Source organism: Liolophura sinensis, chromosome 12, assembly GCF_032854445.1.
Source record: "Liolophura sinensis isolate JHLJ2023 chromosome 12, CUHK_Ljap_v2, whole genome shotgun sequence".
Lineage (NCBI taxonomy): Eukaryota > Metazoa > Mollusca > Polyplacophora > Chitonida > Chitonidae > Liolophura > Liolophura sinensis.
The window spans coordinates 15960418-15977018 of NC_088306.1; the positions used below are offsets into that span (position 1 = coordinate 15960418).

The window sequence follows — 16601 nt, forward strand, 5'->3', positions numbered from 1 at the left end:
AGTCCAAAAAAAAAAGTTAACAAGCACTCTTGAAGTACTAGAATGCTCACAGCAATGAGTGCTGCCTCACAACAGTATACAGCCACCTCAGTAACATGTAACACTACCTCATAACAATGTTGTGCTGCCTCACAACAATGAAGAGCAGCATCATAACAATGTAGTGCTGTCTCAGAACAATGTATTCCTGCCTTACAACAATGTACTGCCACCTCATGACAATGTAGTATTGATTCAACACAATGTAGTGCTGCCTGACAACAATGTTGTGCTGCCTGGTAACAATGCTGTGCTGCCTCATAACAATGTTGTGCTGCCTGACAACAATGTTGTGCTGCCTCATAACAATGCTGTGCTGCCTCATAACAATGCTGTGCTGCCTCATAACAATGCTATGCTGCTTTATAACAATTTAGTACTACCTCAGTAGCATGTAACGCTGCCTCAATTTTACACAAGGCATCTGAGGGTTTTATACCACATGATATGTCACACCAATGTCACAGCGCACAGTGTAATTTACAAACAATACCAAGAATGTTAATTACATGTAGCTTATCACGGAATGAGGTGCGTATCATATTTGTAACATACTTTCCAAACATGGAAATAAATACTTGGGAACACACCAACTAGCTTTGTACAGTTACAAAGGTTTCCAGTTCACACTTCATGGGAGTAAAGTAATGAACAAATTACATGTAGATTTACATGTGCATGCACTGACAGAATTATAACACACCTATGCATACATGAATATACAGATCTACCCAGTGGGGGTGAAAACATAAAGTGTAATATACGCTGCTTTAAAAATGCCTAAAAATATGGCATAGTAGTTTGCCATAAAATATTAGTTTGAAAAAATACAAAAAACAAAAAAAAAACAAAAAAAAAACAACAAACAAACAAGAAACAAACAGGAAGACGAGGAATGAAAGTAAAAGATAGCTACTGGCTATCCACCTATGGTAAAGTGTAGCCGACATATCTTTAATACATGTACATATTAAAGTATGTGTCAAACACTTCTGATATACACTGTACATGTACTCAGGTGTAAAAACAGGAAACCACCCACCAAACTTAAATCGACGAATGGACTCTCAAGTTTAAAGCCACGAACGCAAAGCTTCAGGGCACTCAGTAATTGTTAAACAACAGACATGACAGAAGCAGACAAGGGCTCTTTCAGGTTATCGTTTTCAATGAAGAGCAAATTACCTGAGCACATTCAAAAAGAGGAAATCTGCAGGGCTAAAGCGCTAAAATTAATTACATGTTGTCTGGGGGTTATGAGTTTGCTTTTTTGTGTGTTTTTAATATCATGTTACATGTATTAAAAGCAAGCTTTTTAATTTTAAATGAAAAAAAGCAAAAAATAAAGTACAAAGGAAAGTGGAAAGATTACTACATCTGACATTATCTGAGTATGTTTACTTCTTTCTAGCCCATATTTTTATGGTAAAACTAACATTTTACCCCAGCCAAATATCAAATTTAGGGACTATGGGTCAACATGTAAATTACTTGATTTGTAAAGACCGATCTACTGTATGCCTACATGTACACGATCTGTAAACAGCACTGTGAAAATATGGCACTAGAAATTCTTCACATTTACCTCTTTAACACTAAAATACTTCTGAAATAATAGTAGCTACTTTGATCAAATTATCCTTGATCTAGTTTACTAAGATATGTCAGCCGAGTCTCTGGTTGGACAGGCCATTTCATTAGCCCCACATATTGGGACCCTAATTATTTGATTTGTGTTTTATGCTGTACTTAAGAATATTTCACTTATACGACAGCATGCAGTCGCTGTGAGTTCAAGTCCAGCTCACGCTGGTTTCCTCTCCGGCCGTACGTGGAAAGGTCTGGCAGCAACCTGCGGATGGCTGTGGGTTTCCCCGAGCTATGCCCGGTTTTCTCCCATCATGATGCTGGCCACTGTCGTATAAGTGAAATTTTCTTGAGTACGGCGTAAAACACCAATCAAATAAATAAATGAATAAAAAATAAATATACGACAGCACTCAGCATTATGGTGGGAGGAAACCAGATTCTGGGAAACCCATGACCATCCGCAGGTTGCTAGTAGATCTTCCCACGGACGAGCTAGACTTGCCTTACCTGGTTTATAAACACAAATATAAATTTACTCGAAAGAATAATATTAACAAGTTACAATGCGCCTCTGACTTTAGACAGTATTATGTGTGAATAGAGAAAGATCTGCACTCCTTTCTGTATGTGATCGCACCGAAATTTGTATTTCTATAAATAAATAACAATGAACTCACCTGGAGGATTTCTCTACCACAGAAGTTTTGAAAATGTTTTCATTGTCAAGTTTTAACACACAGTAAGTACTTCGATTCCCTCCGGACACTGAACTGGTTGGTAGTTTTTTAGCTTCACCTGAAAAAAATATTAAGTGAAGTAATCAAGTTCAAAAAAAAAAAAAAAATCAACATATGAAAACATACCAGCAAAGGCATGTATATGTAACAGATGAAAAAATCACTTGTTCATCAGATCATGTCGAAAACTATTCACAGCTTCCTGGTTTTAACATGTTCCCGCCACAATATGGCTGAGATATTGCCGAGGTGGCGTTAAGCCATAATCATTCATTCATTCATTCATTCATTCATTCTTTATCTGAAATCTGTATCCATTACAAGTTAGAGTGACTATGTACAGTGATTAGAAATAAGTATCAAATTATCAATAATTCTATAATTATTTTACTGTCAAAACACAAGGGAGACATAAAACCTTTTTTATTTATTTTCACTTTTACATCTCAAGTTTAGACATCTCTCTGTACACGAAATATAATCTGTAAAAATAAATACTGAAGTACAACATCAAAAAGCTGTGTGTACATATGAATTAAGACAAACTGTACAGTTCATGTTCAATTCATGAACTTTAATCTGAAAATGACTTGTAAACTTGCTCAATGATAAAATCATGTCACTTTTTCTGGTAACATTCAATGGTAAAATGATATGTCACTACAGAACTGAGAAAGAAATGAGCCAATACATATATTACAACAACTAGCCATGATGAACTCATGGCTTTTTTTTAATGGAAAAAGATCATACAGTTTTAATCATGAAACATATTTGTGACTTACATACATGTATGCATATATCAATGATTTAGCACAGCATTTGTATTAGAACTGTATTAGTCAATGTAGTCGAACCATTTAAGATAAAAACCTAGACTAGTATACTGCTGTACTGTATATGAATGAAAACATTCATGTATGCCAGCTAGTGCTTATAAGTATAACTTATTTCAACTGTGTAGGTTGTATAATAAAATATACATGTAAAACTGTTAAGTTGGATTTTGAAGCATTCAATCCTACTATCATAAATCACATTCAATGACTATATTGTGTGGTGTGGTCCTAAAAAAAAAAAACGACAACACAGAACAGGAAATTCCCTCACATTATACATGTACATCTACATATTGTTTATAACTGCAGGAAGTACCCTGTTACAGTGGCTGACCATGTCCTGTCTTACTTCTCCAGTATAATGTACTTGTACACAGCCGGTAGAGGCATAGTAACCATGGTAACATAAATATAAAATATGTTCAACCTATTCTACCACTCAAGCATTTTTTTCATTTTAAGTTAATACTAGTATGTATACAACTATTAGGGGAATGACACTAAAATTGATTTGTTTGTGTCATTAAAGATGCAAGCTGTAAATTATTTCTCTACACCACATACTGTAGTTCTCCCAGAATGTTTCAAAATATTGGTTGCAGTGGCATTGAAAAGATGGAAGAATTAAAACAAGTACACATGTAAAATATTATCATAAAGTTTATAACCATACAGATAACCTGTGATCACTTGATCTCAGAGACATGCCAGAACACTATGAGTAGTACCAGTACTGTATTTCAACTGAAGTTAAGCATTTTTCAAATAACGTATTTTGGTCAATTCTGACTGATTCATCCACCTTGTAAGGCCATTTAAGTTTGATTCATTTTTTATCAGGAAAAAATAACTGCTGGAATCAAAAGTATCATTTTAAGGCTTTTGTGGGCTTCTGAAAATACATTTTTACATACATTTACCAAACTTGAGGTGTGAAGTATACATGTCTTGTCCACATGCGGCACACATGTATATTTCTTCTAAAATTTGGGACACCTGGTCTGTTCATTTTAGCCAATAAATGTTATGTAATTCTAGCAGAAATATTGAGTCTGCTTTTTCTTACACGGTTCGACCATCTGATGAATAACATGCTAATATCTTTACTTTTCCAAAAGGCTGGTAAAGAAATGTAATATTCTACTTTCAACAGTACTAATATGTGTCCCAAATTTTAAAAGAACTAGGGTACATGTATATTCTACAAACTGTCACATTTTTACAGATTACTGCTATAAAGTTTCCCCTTTCAAAAAAACGATCACTCAGGGCCATACATTCTACATTGTGAATGTTTTTCATCTCTTTTATTTATTATTTAATTCCCGGCTGTGCATTTGGTTTGGTGTACAGAGTTATGATTTGCCCAATCCTCTTTTGTATAGCAGCCCCCCCCCCCCCCTCCAAAAACCGGGTCCGAATCTGGGGAATACCCTTTCCCCTGGCAATAATGGGTTTTATTCCCCACTGCCAGTGTCTGACTATAACATGACAACATCACAGCTGTATGTACAGTGTATAATACAGCATTATGCTTTACCTCCTCTTTTATATAGCAGACCCGTAAAATTGTTCCTTTCCCTTGACATCGGATGGCCCTCATGCCTTTTATGTCCCACAATGCCAGCGCCTGACATGTGACTATTACATGATGACTCCGCAGTTGTATGTACAGTGTATAGCATAGCATTACAGTTTACCTCATCTTTATACATAGCAGCCCCTTGATTTCGAGCGACCGTCATGGCTTTCATACTCCACTGCCAGTGTTCAACATGTGACTGTTAAGACGACAATGAGTGTTTGATAAATGAGTATTTATAATGTTTAACTGTTCATCATTTGAGAAAAATATCTTGGGGACTTCTGATTTCCACGCCCCGTCATGTCCATAGCGTTACTTCAAACTACATCTATGTATGAAACACCTCACATGTCAAAGGTCAAAGTTTCCATCCAAATTAATTCCAAATGTTTTGTATTTATTTCATTGGTGCTTTACGCCGTAATCAAGATGGAGGCCAGCATTATAGCCCAGGGGCGGAGGGGGGGGGGGGGGGGGGTGGGGGGTGGGGACCCACAACCATAATTCCAAATGTGTTATCACACAGAGTAAAGTACTTGTACATGTGTAATTATCAGCCACTATTAAAGCCTAAAGAAATTCAAACTTTTTTCGTTTTTTCGGCTTAAAATAACAGTGAGCATTCAACTCCTAACTAAACCTCCTTGGACTATATTTTCCACAAAATGTCAATTGAGAGAATTATAAGGGGGAAATCCGTGACTGGCCTAAGCTGTTTGCCTGACAAAATAACATGCAAATGAGGCGGTGCAAAGATTCCCACAATGCAACGTTCACGAATGGGTCGCACATGCAAACAATACGATAGATAGAAAACAAACTAAAAGTCTAGTAAATCAAATACAATCTTCCTTTCTATTGATAATCTTTTTTAAAATACACGTAATTGCCAACAGCAGAACTAAAGTTACATGGTAGGCCTCATAATTACAACGCAGTGCTGTGTCTAACATTTCAAGTTCACCGAACATCTCCCGTCGTCTAGACAACAAGGCAAGATAACTGACTTTAAAAAATCAGACATTCTAAATACCGTGATATGAGTGAATTGATGGTCGAAGGGAAACCCGGGATAAAACTTAACATTCAATCGTTCACTTATCGAGTCAGATATGTGTTAGTAGACATCTGAAAGTCTCAACTTTATGTAGAGGAGGTCTAAAATAACAGGACACTTTTTTCCACGATGCCATATGCCCCTTCAAAGGAAATCTTGATATTTTACTTTGCTACCCATAGCACAATAGATACATGCATATTAAATTGTTAAATGTGCATGTTCAAGTCTTCACCACACAATTCACAAGAAGAAAAAAAAATCCATATACTACATGTACATGTAGGCCTGACTTTAAATTAAATTAAATTAAATCACGAACATGTAAAGCTTGCAGCAACACTTCTGTTAAATAACGGACTGTTCATGTAGGTCAAGCAGTGCAGGAATCAGGATGCACATGTGTCACAGAAGTCAGCATTTCATTCATACAGAGTGAAACTGGCCCAGATAAAATCCCATCCTGGAGTACAATATGTGGTCTACATGTACATGTAATAATACTGTATCATAGAACATAATACGACAAAATCCCATTTCACACAAAGGATTGGCCATCCTTTATAAAACCTCAAATCTCGCCCATCAAATTGTGTTCTTATAGGTCACGCGATAGGAAAATTACACATGCTCACTCAATACAAAGACACTGCTGTTTCCAATCGCCTATGAAATCTGCATTCCTTTTTTTTTTTAACCAGGGGGAGAAATGTTTTTTGATTTGTCTTGTCACATGAGCCAGAAACTGAGTTCAGTCACCCATCTTTCCCAAATTTTACCTGTACCAATTTTTAGCAAACATTTTTACTTAATATTCACAAATTTCAACTTTTTCTCATCTCATGATAACTCATGGCAATAAACTGGATCTCTTACCTGTCACATGAGACAGGTAGAATTTTATTCCACCTGTCTACTGTAAGCCAATTTTACCGGTCCATAACTGGTGGATATGTAAACATTACATGTCCTGTTAACATGTACTTTACCGGAAATGTCATACATTATACAGCCAGTTTTAATACAATGGACTTCAAACTTGACATAAACAGCCAAGAATCTATTAAAAGGAGAATGCATTTCTAATATCACTGGTACATGTAAATACAAATGCATTACTTCATAATTTATTTACACTTAATAGAATTTTTATCACACATGTATGTACACAGTACCGAAATTTCCGTATTATTAATCCCAGCTAGTTCTCTTTCCACCCGTACATATCCTTTGTCAGTAATACGCATACCTGACTAACTGCCTGACCGAAAGTCATACTACCTTTATGTACAGATTCGTGCTTCCATTTTAATCTTATGAATTTATTTTTAACTTTCCATATACGTACTGTAAACTTGTCTCATATCTTAGCTCCTCTTAACCTCCCTCCCTTTCACCCTCCCCCTGACAAGTAACACTAGTTGCCATACATACGAAGTCTGGTCATAGCTGTGTTGTAGGGGGCTGAATCACCAAATAAAGTACCATGGACTGCAGTCTACACTAGAATTCTCACCATGATGTACTCATCAGAACACCCCACCCCACTCCCCTTCAACACCCTTCTCAGAATATGCGTCCTATGGTATGGACCATAGATTCCATAATAATAACAATTATGGGAACCCACAATATTCTATTTCAGTAGGTAGTCTACAGTGTGTCTTGTACAAGACAAACAGAAAAACCTCATATTGTCAAAGTAACGTTATTTCATATACAACTGTCTGCCACACAGTTGTAAGCTAAGCTTGTACACCATTTTTTTTTTGGGGGGGGGGGGGGGGGGGTGAAACTAAGCCTGAAATCAACCCATCACTCTTGTATTTTGAGGGTTTCTGCTTGACTACATGGAATTTTTTTTAAGTTCATAACCGCGTGGGTACTACTTAGAAATATATAAACATAGGTCTATATGAATGAACCTTTTCCTATTGTGTAACACCACTTATGTACACCACTTATCCTAAATGGCCACAAATTTCGTCCATGACCAACTTGCCCATTTTTCCTGATTCTTAGAATTCTATTTATTTCAGAAAATGTTTTGAAGTTTCCTTGGGATATGGGATGATATTCTAGTGGCAAAATTGTAAGTTTCAGCACCCAAAATAATATTTTGTGGGCAAAATTTTAGGTCATTTAGGGTATGTACAGTCAAACAAGCCATAAAATATGTCATAAAGACGAGAATGAGTTTCTTCTGTGGTGTTAACTTTATCCATCAGGATCAGGATGACTCAATACAGATTCACAAGTCTCTGGTGCTAATGCACTGAACAATTACAGCACAACCTCTGGTTTAAATGAAAGAGCCGCTCTCTCTCCTTTCACATGCAACTCTTTCACAGCAAGTCTCAGAGCACTAAGTTAGCAGGTGCCCCTAAACTATGGAACAAAACGGAAAGTTTATCCCTAGTAAAACAAATCCTGATCAGTTTCCTCCCTGAAAGCCATAATATAAGTGAAATATTCTTGACAATGTACAGTTTAAAACACCAATCAAATAAATAAATACCATAAACGACAAAAGAAAACCAAAGCACAAAAATATACAAATTGTAAGCAGACGCTGACACAATTTGCCATACAGCATTATCTCGGTGAGTCATAATGTCATGTCTGGCAAGTACTACAATGTAGCTAACACATACATACATAAATGTACATACTTAGATAACATAAACTTCTGCTTTTTTTTCTTAAAGTTAAATGAAAACGTGGACATGTGCAATATGCATACCAGAACATGAAACATGCTCTTTCACTTGCATATATAATCATTGATTTTGAAAATGTTGAAACAAATGTTTAAGAAATGAACAGAATCAAAGGTAGCGGTCACTGTAAGTGTGTGTGTTGTGAGGGGTGGGAGTGTTTCAGGCTGCCACAGGGAGTGTTTTCTTAGAAGCTATTAAAGCATGACATACAGGTAAAGTCATATACAGGTAGAGTCCTCATATTATCCGAGCTACCCAGTGTCGCTCAGAGTTTTACATCCACAGGTGATCTGTGAGCTGGCTTGCATGTACCATACATGTATCAGGGAAAGCAACAGGCAGCTTCACCTGCTGGTCACCATGACAACCATGAAATCCCAGTCTACTAGGGTTGTATCATTATGGCATTATAAGATACATGAAACTAAACACTCTGGATCCAAAGCATATGTGTAATGCAAAATGAAAAGCTTACATGTAGATACTTCAAAAAAAAAAAAAAAAAAAAAAAAAATGATAAGTCGCATAAATGACATTTCATTATTTCAACAAAATTTCATTTCTCACCTTCAGGACACATGATCATCTTTGTCATCATCGCAACCAAGGATGACAAATGAAATTCTGTTGAAATACTGAAATTGTGAAATATGAAATACGCGACTTTAAATTTTTTTTGTAGTATCTATTCTTTCGCATTATGCCAAGCTTATTTGTTTGATGGAGACACCTTTAGTTTATATCAGCTGTATATATGAATTAAGATACATTATATGTTTCTTTATAGAACCTAGTGCACAGACACATTTGTTGTTGAAAATAGAGTTTTCAGATCTTGGTGTCAAATGATCCAGAGCATCAATTACCCACACACTAGCAATAATTGTTGCCCATTTTTTAAGATTCCAGCAATAAAAGACTGTCATATGTTACGCTGAAGGTCATGGGACCACAAAAAGGCAGTCATTTTGGATGAACTCATCTGACATTTCCAGACGCTGATTGGTTGATGGAGAAGACAAGGATCTCACAAGATTTAGACTCCGAACAATCAAAATCTTGTGCCCGGCTCATTTGTTTTGGATTTTTTGTCGCCCCAAATTAAACAAGCTGAATCTATGGATCAAGTGTTCCATACTCGGGAATTCTGTTCCATACTCGGGAATTCTGTTCCAAACTCGGGAATTCTGTTCCACACTCAGAAATTCTGTTCCACACTCAGGAATTCTGTTCCATACTCGGGAATTCTGTTCCACACTCGGAAATTCTGTTCCACACTCGGGAATTCTGTTCCACACTCAGATTACCCACACCCACAAGTAAATTTTAAAGATTTTTTTTGTCCAGAGCAAGAAATCTTGTCTTCGGCAACAAATGTTGAATACATACGCTGGATTTAAAACTGCAGAATGTATGATCCACACGCACTACATGTCATAAAAAGTAAAATGTAGTAAGACATATAAACAAAACAAAAAACAAAAAAAAAAGGAATCTGAATCTCTTAAGACTGACCAACTTTGTCAAACGATCACTTGATTAGATTTATTTGATTGTTCACCTGATCACCAATACAGGCAGCAATTACAATGGCATTTATATTTATACTAGATGGTTTACAACAGGAAAGGTCAGAACTCTGATGGGTCTAGTGTATATCAAAAGTTAATGTGCTATAAAATATTTTTGCCATTTGAAACACTGAATCGGAATATGTATCGACAGCATAATTGCATTGAAAAGAACTGTGGACACACCAGATTCGGTTATAAATGTTCTACCTTTGATATGCACTGATCTCAATCTATACTATTTATGTTCAGTTTGGTTCAATTATGTGGCATGTTAATGTGCTTCCAGTCTACAAAATTCAATTAGATTATGTCTGAACATCTGTGCAAGAAACGGATTATTTTCGCTTTCGATACAGCACTGAACTGAATCGAACATATTCATGTTAATCCACCTTGATGTTCGCTTGAAGGTGGTATTCCAACGGAAAATCTAATCCTAATGGACTCAAATAGAAGTAAATCGATTTAAATCAATGCAAATTAAATAAAACAGTATTTAGTGTGACAATGGTATAAGAGATAAAACTGTGAATATATAGTACATACCTGACAAAACTTTCCCTACATGTACATGTGAGGTACAGACTTAAGTGACCCTCAATGAATGGAGGATTACAATCTGCACAAATGACTCTACAATTGTCCCTGATTCGTACAGAGAGGGCAATGGTTTGTCAATGGACAAAAACTTGGTTTAACTTTAACAGTTTGTGAATGAAGGTATAAACATGCTGCTGTGTGAGTTTGGATTCTGCACACAAAAAAAAATGATCCAACGTAATGCATAATTCAAAGCTTTTGTACAGTCACACTAATTCATGTGTCGGAAATCCTGTATTTTATTAACTCTATCATAAATCACATGTTTACATTCAGCATGTATGCAGATGAGCCATTAAGAATCAATAAGTTTTACACATCCACCTGCATTCCTGCAGCAACTTCTACACACGTTCGTGCATATGTTAATAGGTACAGATAATTACGATACTGATTTGCTCTGTTAAGCATGTACATAGAGATAAATACCTAGAATAAAATAAAATAAAATCAATAAGCGAGCCAAGTGCACAATGATCAACCGTTCAGACTGAATAAATATAAAATCCCACTAATTCATTCTTTTTTTCTGGGAAAAAAAAAAAAAGAGTCATGAATTATGTCATTTATGTGTTAAAAAACCCGCTAAACGATTATATGCAACAATGAAGCCCTTAGGGCAAATGCCTATTATTGTGTGTAGCTAATGAGTCACATTATTCTGTGGTTAAACAGTTCGAATGAGTTTTGTCAAATGACACATGAGGAATATTTGATTTTGTACCTGGACTGTGTAGGTAATTTTGGTACTGGTATTTTGTAACAAAACTAAGTCTGTTCACACTTAGACGAAAATAAGTGAACATGAAAAGATCCATTGTTCTATTTGAGTTAAAATTATGAATGTTTGTCTCACAGTTCCTCCCTTTGCATGCATATCACCAGATGAACGGTCAAGTATATAATGTACAATAGGCATCACAGTCACCATGCTTAGAGCTGTGTGAACAATATCACCATGGTTACATAATAAGAATTGTAAGCATGACTAACATTTGAGCAAAGTATAAGAAAGCTTATTAATTATGCATGCTGTCCTAATAATGTCCAGACAAAGATATGCTCCTGATAATTTACAGGCAAGGATAATACATATGGTCCTAATATAATGGACAGACAATGATATGTATGTATGGCCCTCATAATGCACACACAAAGATGTGGTCCTGACAATGTATAGACAGGTTATGATCCTTATAATGTATAGACAAGGAACGATCCTTATAATATACAGACATGGATATTATCCTTACAATGTACATGTATAGAAAAAGATGTGATCCGTATAATGTACAGACACGGATATATGGTCCTGACACTGTTCAGACAAAGATAATATATGGTCCTGAAAATGTTTTTGTGTTTTTCATTGGTGTTTTACGCCGTACTCAAGAATATTTCACTTATATGACGGCGGTCAGCATTATGGTGGGTGGAAACCGGGCAGAGCCCGGGGGAAACCCACGACCATCCACAGGTTGCTGACAGACCTCCTGTAAATGTACAGCCAACGATATGATCCTGATAATGTACAGACAACGATATATGATCCTGATAATGTACAGACAACAATATATGATCCTGATAATGTACAGACAACGATATATGATCCTGATAATGTACAGATAACGGTATGATCCTGATAATGTACAGACAACGATATATGATCCTGATAATGTACAGACAACAGTATGATCCTGATAATGTACAGCCAACGATATATGATCCTGATAATGTACAGACAACGGTATGATCCTGATAATGTACAGACAACGATATATGATCCTGATAATGTACAGACAACGATATATGATCCTGATAATGTACAGACAACCATATGTATGTATGGTCCTGATAATGCATAGACAAGGATATGATCATTATAATGAACAGACATGACGGAGACATATGCTCGTGACAATATACAAAGACCTGCCCATAATGCATGTAGCACCGATGACATGGCGCAGACAAGATGACGTAATCTGGACCAGAAGGCATCTCATAATAATATGACAAATATAAAGAGGCATAATAAACACTGCACAGGTATCACCATACACTAGTAAAATTAAATGTACTGTAAAATAAACGTTAAATAATAGCATGTACTCCTTAATTTATCATGGACAGAGTTGTTAGTTTTCCTTTGTTGATGAGTTTCCGGGCTACCCTAATTCTTCAACCTTTCTGCACATGAAAGAGCAACTTTCAGTGTGATTTATGCACATTTGTAATCTGATTTTGGAGACAAAACTACACGCACTTTGACTGGATTGGCCATTTTTAAAGCTTCACAAAAAGTAGTATCTTATCAATGTACAGCTGTACACAGAATAACGCCTTCAGACATGCGTAAATAAACACCTTGCAATCATGCAAAAAGTTACAGTTACATTCCTGTATTGCTGAAATTATAGCCATTATTTCAGTCATATGACGATGGTGCAATGCAATCAGGACACCTCAATAGCCAGTCCATATGCAATAAACCCTGAACATCAACTTACTGGGTCTCATGGGTGTCTGTGTATTCTAAAAACCAGACCAGGAAGTATCAATTCTAAAGTTTTCCATCTACAAGTAATCTTTCAGGCCGAGCCCAGGCACCGGTATCCTGCTATTGAACAATTTGTTTTTCTATCCGGAACAATTTGCTTTATACGGAAATACCCTTAAAAATGCTTTGTGACACAATGTAAGCTTTATATATGGATCTAGAACTACAATGTATTAAAGGATGAGAAACCCTTATTTACTTATTTGATTGGTTTTTTACACCGTACTAAAAAAAATTTCACTTATACAATGGCGGCCAGCATTATGGTGGGAGGGAACTGGGCAGAGCCCAGGGGATGAGAAACCTTTACGCACACATTAGAATGTCTTGCATCAGTGTCTTGCAACATTCATCCTAGATCAGGCCCTTAACCCTTTTTCACAAAAATTCATAAATCAGTTTTTCGCAATTTTTCTTCTAAATGATGACGCATAATGGCGCTATAACACACTTACAAAGTTTTGCGAAAGTAGCCCCTGTTCACTTACCAGGCAAAATCTGGATGATTTATCTGATTGGTGTTTAAATGACGAGGACAATAAAGTCTTCATGATGAGTGTACACGTACACTCTGGAATTCGCAGGGTAATTCTGTAACCAAGCATAAACTGACAAGCTCAATCAGCTGGGTCATCTGGGCTATAATTACAGCATTGTGCACCAGTGATGCTGTACTGCCATCTTGTATATGTGAAGTACACTGTACATGTAAAGTACACTGTACATGTGAAATACACTGTACATGTGAAGTACACTGTAAATGTAGATTTACATCATACATCACAAACGTAATCCTATAAAGTACACTAAAAAATCATCAACTACATTATTACTTTCCTGACTGTAGAAGTTTAGATTACAGGACATGGCAATTAAACTGACAAAATCTGAAAATTAATCAAAATCAGAATGAATACGGGGGAAACAGATAAAAAGCTATAGTCTATTTATGCTAACCACATCAATATCTCAGACAATATATGAATGGCTTACTTGTGATGTATACGTATGTACATGCAGTACTATAATGCTTTTCAGACACGTCAGGAAGGTGCTTGTACAGGTAGATATTACTGTACACATTTAATATGTACACCTACACTGACGTCTAAATCTACATCTATTGTATATATATAGACAGTAAAACCTTCAGAAGTATATGTGTTAAAAAATTTAATATACATTAAAAATAAACAGATACGACAGTTGAAACCAGAAAGCAGATGACTGAATAGAACATCTACGTAACTTCATACTACTGGCATGCACAGAAGAAGTACCCTCAACTCAACATACCCATATCTTAATACAACAGGCTTTAATAGAAAGCATCCAAATTGTAAACAACTACCTGTGGCTGGGTGAAAGTTTCACGAACCTCATTGTTGTCTCTGTAGCTATGCAGCAGAGACAATCATCAATGACAACCTTTCCTACAAACAGCACTACTATCTTAAATTGAATCTTCAACTAGAAAAAAAAACTGTACATGCAAAAGTCCATTTCAATGCCTAAACATCAGCTAACATTCATGCACCAATTCAGTACATGTACATGTATGTCTGACTTTGTGTTGCACAAACAGTTTGCTCTTAAATACTATTTCTCCTGGTTTTTATGAGACATGTTGAAAAACACGGCTAATGAAAATGAAAGTCATGAGATGTCCACACAAATTACTGACATGACTGAAAGCTGACAACTTCTGGCACAAATCAATAAGTTTTGCAGAAAACAGTTACAAAAAAAAAACGGCAATTTAAAAACAAAAATCAGCAATTAAATCTACTTAAGTTGAAAACCTTTACTCTTAAATGACATCAAACTACACTAGAGGAGACTTCAACTGTAATAGCCTGTTCAAGTCCAGTGGAAATCTCACAAGAGCCACAAGATTATGCGATTTACAGTTAGTGGTAACAGATAACTGGATGGCACGCCACGTTAAACTAGATTTGCACGAACTACAGTTGCACTGCATGAATACTATTCATTCTCTTCTACTCTACCATTATATACCAATGTATACCAACATTAAGTTCACAAATAAAATGAACGTCCAGATTTTCAGTGGCTAAAGCCAAAGTCTGTTTGTGGAATTTGCCTCAGTGATAAATAGTTCTACAACACAAAAATTCATGTGTGAAAAAAGTTCATAACATAATCAGAGGCTAAAAGGGAATTCTAGAGTATCCGTGTGGCCCTACTTAGGGGGTATACTAAGTCAATGGAAATTGATCGTTCACAAAATGACATTTCAAGAAAAGAAGCTGTGTTTCTTCTTGTACAGTTTCATCAGTGTCATGTTTGAACTACACCATAGCATTCCATGTGTGTGTGCTTGCGTGCTAGTTTACTCAAATGTAAACATACAGGCCTGCGTCTTTTTTGTTATTTTTTTTAGCAGTGTACTCATTTGCAGCTACAGTGTTACATTGTAATGTATGTCAAAATGCGGAGTTCACCATGTGAAAGACAGTTTATCGCCTTAGGCGCTTTTATCGTTGTTTACAACAATTTAACACCGTGACACTGTCCCAAAAGTGTATAACGGCTGAGAAAGATTTTCCTTAACCAATTTTCTGCAGGATCTGATGCAAAAAATTCGCCCAACCCTCAGCAGGATTTTTTTTCTCTCAGAAGATCTTTAAACGAACGTCTGCCATGCCATCTTTTTCACTGACTCAAACCGCCCGAGTTAACAATCGCTTTTCATTAAATCTACGCACGTCAGCTTTTGTTTTCTTTGGCACAGAGTTAAAGAACATCTTGGCACTCTGACACACAAAGAATTTAGCTGAGACAACGCAAACTTACCTATTTTAACTCTTAAACTCTCCTGTATTCGCACATCTCCAACTCCTGCCATCGCTGACCTACTTCGCCCTCTGTGTTGTGTTGTTGCGCTGGAATTCGCTTCCGCTATGAGCTATACTCTATCCCATTTAATGGGGTGTAGCACGTCTCCTTTCTGTCTCTGGTTGTTTGACATCTGAGCTTTTACAATTTAGTATTCTCTCTATCGGTAACGAGAGATGATTCTCTGGAAATATAATTTACGATATAAAAGAACTTCTGGAAATACATGTACTGTTCATTTCATAAAGTACTTTTGCCTAATTTATTAGGCTTATTTAGTTTGAATGACACTCGATAAGCAACAAGTAAAGGCTGACAATCATTAATTTGTAGACATAATACTATTTTTGGAGGTTTTCTCGAGAGTTTCATTACACAGACCGCCCTATAAATTACAAGTGAAATTTATTCTGTGAAAAACTATTAAGGAAAAAGAAAAAG

At 36.1% G+C, this 16601-nt stretch overlaps 1 protein-coding gene across 2 annotated transcripts in view; it reads right to left on the reverse strand.

Moving 5' to 3' along the window:
* The window catches only part of LOC135479093 (ras GTPase-activating protein 3-like), a 52942-nt gene extending 36765 nt beyond the window's left edge, over positions 1–16177 (reverse strand). For both annotated transcript variants that reach the window (XM_064758816.1, XM_064758815.1), the window contains exons 1-2: positions 16119–16177; positions 2307–2424 (exon numbers count right to left, since the gene is read on the reverse strand). In XM_064758816.1, coding sequence (XP_064614886.1) covers positions 2307–2424; positions 16119–16170 — 170 coding nt within the window. In that variant the 5' untranslated portion in view covers positions 16171–16177. The remainder of the gene's footprint in view (positions 1–2306; positions 2425–16118) is intronic.
* Positions 16178–16601: the final 424 nt, after the last annotated feature.